An 8,033-nucleotide genomic window follows, 5' to 3' on the forward strand; every position below is an offset into this window, starting at 1 on the left:
AATACAACACACCATTAGATTGGCAAAAAAGTTCAGTTAAGATTCCTGTCTACTATTTGTCCCCTCCGTAGCCCTTTAGCTAAATTATTGCCATTTCAACTTCAACCCCATCGCGTTTAGTCTCATCAGGTGAGTGATATCTTCGATCTATGGGATTCAGCTTCTTCACCAGTCTTACACAATTCAAACTCTGTGACTCGGATGATGTGAAGAACAGCCAAGCTACAGCAGTGTTCAAGTAAAGCAATCAAAGCTGTTTGTGCAAAAAAATGTTAAAGTGCAGTTTTTCAGTAGATGGGAAAATGTAAAAACTAATCAGAAATTTTCACTGTGTGCAGGGAAGAAATTCTAGTTTTTACACTGGACAGGGAGAAATTTTCTAGTAGTGTATACCTGAAGATAGGTAGAGGGAGGGTAATGCTTTGGTTGATAGAACCTTAGGGAAGAGAGTGGTGTCAGTGGTGGGGAAAAGGCAGTGTGGAGCTTGAACTGTTGTTGTGGGGAGTAGAGAGAGAGAGCAGGCCAAAGATACTGGAGGGCAGTGGGGTGGGTATTATAATTCAGTTGAGGGCACTTTGCATGTGCTGGTGGGAGGGCAGTAGTTTCAAAGGGCTTCAAATATGGCTGGGGGCTGGAGGAAACGCGATTGAATTTTTTTTTTTTCCGATCCCCCTTAATCCCAACAAAAAGATTTCAAATTCCTCCAGCTATACAAAATTTTTCACGCTCCCTCCAAATCATATAGCAAAATACTTATTAGGGATGTATGCGCACAAAAAAATATACATATATTGTGCAGTTCTGCGTGCAGATGTTTGACACTACCTTATATGACGCAGACAGTGGTGGTTATAGAAATATTGCCAGCAGTTTGTAGATCCATATTCCGCAGGAAAGTTTTTAAATTGAAGGCAAATTCTTGAATTGATTCATTTTTAAATGCATCAGTCGACCTTTTTGGATTAGTCGATGTTGACTTGAGTGTGACACTGGTCAGGTCAGTGGAACACCTTTAAAAGTGCTCAAAAGGATGATCATGAGAGAGTGTGCAAATTATGAATTCCTGGCTACATTTTGCCAGCAGTGAAAAACAATATGTGACCTACTGGAAAAAATTTGTTACTTACAAAATTGGCAATACTGGAAGATTGAAATTTTCTATCAAATAAAACTTATTTCTGAAATTTTGCGTCTAATTATGCCAAATTTGGTAAAATATAAACACTTTTATTCACACATTTTTTTATTTTAAATGAAGAATCTTTACCATTCAACATTTTATTTTTGTGATATTGTACAATGGGAATGTCGCCATTTTATTCACTGCATGAACTTGAATGGCTTCTAAGTGATTTCCATGAAAAACAGTGACTTTAGGTTTGTAGAAAATCAAGCATGGTGACCCCATCTTTATCAACCGCATTCTTGTTCAACTCCCTATGGCATGTTTCACTGTCCAATAGTAAGCTTGCCAACACAGCCTGTCTTTGTGTAGTGTGCATTTGTATCATTGACAAATGACTTTCAGTCTGGACTGTAATTTACAGGTTTTGTTGACAAACTGAATATGGTGTGTTTCAGCATACATATTTTCAGGTCCCCCTTATACACGACCTTCAAGTCCCCTTGCCTCGACCAACCTTAGAATTATCAAATCTTCCCTGAATTCCTTCAGCCCCACCAGTATTTGTGAATGCACCCTAGGGACTTTCCCCAACCGAATGCTTGTGCAAGGTCTAGGTCCATGCTGGAAATTCCCGCCTTTGCTAACAATCTAGCTGCAGCTGCAGCAAACCGGATTTACTAGCTGGCGCAATCGCGCAAATTTGCATCGATGTGATTGGCCAGAAATTTTGCATGAATTATGGCTACCCAATGGCAACCAGGATATTGTACTATTGATCACATGACTGTCAGATGACCATTATATCATGTTTGTTTTTATTTTGGTTCGAGAGCAGTGACATTGCAGAAGTTGGCGAAAGTTTTCCCGAAAAATCGCGTATTTTCTCTATTTCAACGATAAATGAGCAGCCTCCAAGAAGGCACGACATTCATTTTCACTGAAGCTGGCGTCATGAAGGGTGACTCGCCAAACATGAGGCGAAAAGACGAAAACAAAGTGAAGGTAAGCTGGTAGTTTCTCGGTGCCGTGTATGGTACAGTTTGTGTCCGAAGGTCACTTCACTATGGTTTCGAGAAAATTCTATGCAAGTCGTAACATTTCAGCAAAATAATATCTGTTTCCGGTCCACAATGACTTGTAGTTGCATCTTCCTCCGAAGTTTTCCGATTTTACAGCGAAACAGTGAGTCAGTAGTCGTCATGCAGCGTCAAAATTCCGTACCCGTAGCGATTGCGAAATCGATGGTTCGCCATCTTTGTTTACAATCAAAAATTGTGCTCGAGGTCGTTGACACTGCATTGTTCTATGCGATTCTGTGTATCAACAAGGAAGTTGTACTGTAACCAACGCGCAGGCAGGTTTCGCAAGGGCCTTCTGTATTCAAAGTATATTTCTCGCCACGTTATTTTGATCATGTTTAACTGTTCGTAGATTATTCTTTATCGTTTTCATGAAATTTTACAAATAATTTTAATTAAAGTGGTTCCCCATGGAATCCGAATCTGGTTGAACTCAGAGCAAGTTCCTGGTTTCTGAACTGAAAGTGACACAGGTGACAACGGCAAGCCTGAATGTACAGAGCAATCACTACAAACAAACATAATGCCTTGGTCGTCCTTGCGAACAGGGTACATGGTATTTTTCATGCATACCACAAACACCTGTTCTTATAGCGCTGATCGCAAATGACGTCACTGTTCTCTTCATTAATATGCACTAAATAAACATTTGTCCGCATTTTCCGCATAAAAGACGAAAATAAAACCTGCGAGTGTTAGAATGGCTATTTAGCGTCACACTTATTCGTATGCATTGATGACTGAGACTTTACAAGCTGCAATAACAGCCGCGCATACAACGACAAAATTTGTCTGAATTTCAGCATATTTGTGTGAAAGTCGTGCGCGTGCAGCTATATTTAGTAACAAACCTGAAATCGCAATCAACGCTATTGCTTTTGCGGCAACATTCAAAATTTTTCACAATGTTCATGTTTCTTTAACCAAACCCTGTACCAAGGCAAGCAAATCCCCACTCTCCTAACCCTAACCCTAAGATTAAAGATACTTCATGCAAGTGTCACTGTACACCAAAATATAAAAAAGTTACATTATTATAACACTGCTTGCTGATATTTGTAGCTACTAGAGTTTTTTATATGGAACACTAAATTTCTTGTACAGAGAGTCTCCAGCAAGGCAAAGAAGCCAGGTACAGGCAGGAGAGGGAGAAAGCCATCAAAGATAGATCAGAAAGCCAAACTTGAAAGAAGTCGACAGAGTGCAAGAGAGTGTCGGGCTAGAAAGAAACTCAGATACCAGAACCTGGAAAAAATGGTTGGACAGAGAGAGAGAGAAATCAGCAAGCTCAGAGAGGAATTGGAAACAGTAAGTTTGTATTCTGCCAATGACTCTTTTTGAGGTGGTATGCGCCTCGAAAGTGAAAGACTGACACTTTTGCTCAAATTTTCCTTAATGAATCTTCCAACCACTCTCTTTCAAAGTCAAGAATAAAAATTGGGTTTCACTGTGCAAATTTTTGGTACTAGAGAAACAAAATACCCAGGATTAACTATATTCAAATTCAAAATGCCGCCGCCCCTGTGTTAACTCTACGGAGAAAAATAAAATTTTCGAATTTCGAAAAACTACGTCAGTGAAAAATTTTCTTACACAAAGAGCTTTAAAATGAACCCCCATAAGTGGTAGATCAGAAAAGAATTGTAAAAGTTTGAGAGTCAGAATATCTGTCCCCGAGGCATGTTCAACGTTTACATCAGTTGACTAATGTTGCATGCATAATAGGGTAGTCTGGAGTTGAAGGTAGGGGTTAAGTATGTGTAGCATGAACATTTTGGCAAATAGAAGACAGTGTTTTTGCCTAGGTTTTAGAACATTGGTGAATCACACTGGAACTACAGTAACATTTCTGCAGCCCTCAATTGTCACTGATAGACCAAGGCGAAACCCTGTAAAATAACTTTGAAACCCCGGTAAAATTTATCTGCTTACACCCTTAACAGAAACACTGAGAAGATGTCGCGAAAGTCTAAGAAGTTAAAGTTAGGCTGTTATCTAATGTATAAGTACATTATCATACAAATGTTTTGGCCTTCAATCAAAGTCTTATATGTTACATAAGACATGAAGGATGTATTCAAGCAGTTTTCTAAAACAAACTGTACAGAATATATCCAAAGGAAAAGGGCATACTGTATATCGTTTTAATCAATATGATAGGAGATTATATAAATTGGTTTGCCTCAATTTTCATTAGAAATATCGCATAATAGGTGCTATTGCTGAATATTTTGTAAAAACGACTACCATCATTTCTTTTCCACAGTACAAAAAGTGGTGTCAGTTGATAGATGAAGGGATTCTACCACCGGAAATAAAGAACATACTCAGACTGGCAGCAGCCACTGGGCGGGCACGGAAACAAGCATCTGTCAACTTGTGACGGAAATGGAATGAACGACACTGCAAAAACACAGATTCCAAAACAAAAACTGCGTTAGACAAGCAGAAGCTGTAGTATTTGTGACACTCATAATTTGTATCTATGTACGGTTCTGCTTGCCGTGTGATACATGCTATGACCAGGTTGCCGTTTACAAGTAGGGAGAATTTTGTCTCCGTTAAAAGCAACTGGCGATCATATTTGCATTTACATCTTGTGTGAAGTGAAGTTCCAACCTGTTCCAGTGCTAGGGTCATTGCATCAGAGCCAGCGGTAATTCTCAATCTAGCGCAGGATCTGTGTCTGAAAATGCGATAAACTAGTTAAATTCATCCATGCCAGCAATGATTGTTCTGCACTTCATCTAATGTATAAGTACATTATCATACAAATGTTTTCATCTTTTGCTGTCGTCTTCATCATCTGAGTGTTTCTTTGAGATGACAAATTTGAAGATATACAAGTATACAAAGTGGAAAAAAATGCAGAGTGACCATCATCGGAAACTTGCACCGAAAAAAAAAGTTCAAGATATAAGGACTGATTCAACCACTTTACATCGAACAGGCGTGGCTAGGCCAACAGTGACATCCGTTTTATGTCACTTTGGCTCATGAAGAGAAGAACTTGTCGGTGAGAAATCTTCAAAAAATGACAACGGGAACAAACGTAATCACTTCATGGGAGTGCAATTATCTTAGCAGATGTTTCCTTATTATCTTCATAAAACGTTAAATGAAAAAAAAACAAAAATAAAAACTTACAAATTGTACTGGAAAAAACAGAACTTTATAAGAATAAGAAGAATGGAGAGGTTATATTATGTGGTGAATAAAGATTCAGCTGGGACTGAAATCTGACAACTGAAATAGTGCACAGTATATCTTGCCAAATGTGAAGCACAAATTACTGTATATAACGTATATGCGGGTCTGAAAGTCAACAAATCTTCTTTTCATGTCCACCTTTTTCTTTCACTGGACATCTTATATAGCCAACCTTAGAACTCTGAAAAAAGAAATTGATTTATTTTTTCCAATACACTGCCATGTGTAGAGAGGAATGGCTAATTCTTTGATTCATATGTTATCACTTTATAACTTAGTAACTTTCTTACCGTAAAGAAATTTACATGTTTGACATGTATAAAATAGATTTATCGTCATATTCATTTACAAATCTAAGCAAGCATCAAATGAGACCACGTTGATATTCCGCTTATGTAACTTGTTTCAAATTGAAAGAAGAGAGCGTATCTGAAATTTCTTTCCTCTTCTTTCAATTATTTTTTATCAAAAATTTACCGCTCCCAGCTGAATTGGAATTCAGGTATATGCTATACGTGTCAAGGCTAATGTATACTGTATATGTGTTTTTGTGGCTGTGGCAGTTTGTTCGTTTTGCATTTTCTCCAGTGATCAATACCATTGTACATTTTTTGTGACCTTTTCCATGCGGAAACAATGTGTTTAGAGTTTACTGTGCTATTTGACTGAAATCAGGTTATATATAATTAACATTTGACAGACTAGGGAGAAATTAGCAGAGAAAAAACTATACATGTACATATGTATCATTTATATTATTTCATTGTTATATGCCTTTAAAATAGTCTGATATATCTGCTGTTTGGAAAGTGGAGTGAATTTACATTTTTTCTCTGAAATTGATACTTTAATATTTATTTAATACACAGAGTTTGAGATTTTATGTATTTATGTCTATACTGGAATAGGTTGACTATATCGTAGTTTGGTAGAATGAAAGTGGGACATTCCAAAGGTTGTAGGCTTTCACAAGTTTCAAAATTCTACCAACCTAGTATTACTTCCGTAATAACACATCCTTTATGATTATTGTTGTATTTTATTTCATTCCATGCATCACCACACTCCCTCTCCCTCTTGAGCCCGGCAAACGTTTAAGGATGGTAACACGAGTATTCGTGAGAAGAATTCCAGATTTCTGACCTCTGGTACTACTTCATTTAAATATGCATATGAATATTTTTGCATAAATTTAAATATCCAAAATCTGAGACATGATGCCCATCTAGTCATCTGATGTGGCAGCCATCACAGTTCCCCAATTTTTATAATTACATTGATCACAATATTAATAATATAGTTGATTGCAAATGTCGAAAATAAGACAAAAATCTCAATAATGCAATATACATATCCCAGCTGTCAGCTCATTAGAGGTTTGAAAATGACAGGACTTTGCATGCAATATGCCTTTGTAAGCTGCAGTACATACATTTATTTCGTTTATTTTTAAGTTATTCTGTACTTAGTTGGCGATTTTCGAATTGTTTCCTAGAATTACATGATACTTTCCATTGTGTCTAGTGGAAATACTGCCTGATGGATGAGGAAAGTGAAAGGCGACGCTGTGCCAGGTCAATCTGTACAACCGGTGTGATTTGGCGTAAATACACATCGTCTGTAACCCTTTCACCACCATGGTTTGGCCCAAACCCATTGTAATCAATGGTGTGTGTGAACAGGTTAAGCATGTAGGACAGATTTAACTCATGCTCTGACAAAACACTGCATCATGTCATTCTCCACTGTACAGAGTTCAGTTTTGTTTGCTTTCATTAATCAAGATTTGTTGATTACTGATTTTTATTTTGTTAATTACTTTTATCAACTTGCATGTCAAGATAGCAAACATTTATGTAAAACATTCTCCTAAATGAACCCACTTCACTCCCTCCCCCCCTTTTCCCAGAATATAAGGTCCAACATTCCTATCAATAATTCAAGGATTGGACCTTGTTAAGTGGGATGGAAAGGTGAGAGGTCATCACGTTGCTCTGATGGTGAAATACCTGTATTGTATTAGGTATGCATTTTTATGTAAACTTCAATTTCTTCCTGTCACTGATATTTACATACAATGTACATTACTCCTATGCAACACACTCTATAAACACATCAAGATGGTTGACTAAATAAAAGGATACAATAAAGAGATGAACAATGTATGTGACTTTTATTTTTTTCAATACAAAGATATGCCTGTCCTGTATAATTTTTAATTTGAATGTCATCCACATGTAATAAAGTTTTATAATAGTGAAGCTTACACACACAGAATCAAAGAGTTGTCGTGCTTATATAAGACTACGTCACTTACACAGTAATGCTGCACAAAAGAATATTATGTTTTTTCATTTTGTCCAGTGCCCTGTCTCATGGCTTGATAGGCAAACAGAAAATTGGCAGTTATCAGTGACAGTGTGCTGTGACAGTATACCATGAATATCCCAGATTGTGAAAAAATCTCAGTATTTTTTCCCAATTTTGCAGATTTTGGAGGAACTTTCTAAACCATCCCTGTACAGTGCTGTTCATGCAATGAAAGAACACTGATTAGTTCCATAGTTATCGAACGCAGGAGTGCCCAGAAACTAACAGGTGCAGCGGGTGTGTCCCAC

At 37.4% G+C, this 8,033-nt stretch overlaps 1 protein-coding gene across 1 annotated transcript; it reads left to right on the forward strand.

Annotated features, from left to right (window-relative positions):
* The first annotated feature begins 1,925 nt into the window (after nucleotides 1–1,925).
* LOC139115745 (cAMP-responsive element-binding protein-like 2) lies at nucleotides 1,926–7,681 on the forward strand. The gene is made up of 3 exons (XM_070678069.1): nucleotides 1,926–2,128; nucleotides 3,310–3,513; nucleotides 4,472–7,681. The coding sequence occupies exons 1-3, from the start codon at nucleotides 2,027–2,029 to the stop codon at nucleotides 4,586–4,588; spliced, it is 423 nt and encodes a 140-aa protein (XP_070534170.1). The 5' UTR covers nucleotides 1,926–2,026; the 3' UTR covers nucleotides 4,589–7,681.
* The last annotated feature ends 352 nt before the right edge of the window (nucleotides 7,682–8,033 follow it).

Source organism: Ptychodera flava, chromosome 17 (assembly GCF_041260155.1).
Source record: "Ptychodera flava strain L36383 chromosome 17, AS_Pfla_20210202, whole genome shotgun sequence".
Classification (NCBI taxonomy): domain Eukaryota; kingdom Metazoa; phylum Hemichordata; class Enteropneusta; family Ptychoderidae; genus Ptychodera; species Ptychodera flava.

Bases quoted from the DNA above. Each gene is read 5' to 3' on its own strand.
- LOC139115745 (XM_070678069.1), top strand. From the start codon at position 2,027: ATGAGCAGCCTCCAAGAAGGCACGACATTCATTTTCACTGAAGCTGGC. The intron at 2,129-3,309 runs GTAAGCTGGTAG...TTTCTTGTACAG, and splicing joins AAGACGAAAACAAAGTGAAG to AGAGTCTCCAGCAAGGCAAA. The intron at 3,514-4,471 runs GTAAGTTTGTAT...TCTTTTCCACAG, and splicing joins TCAGAGAGGAATTGGAAACA to TACAAAAAGTGGTGTCAGTT.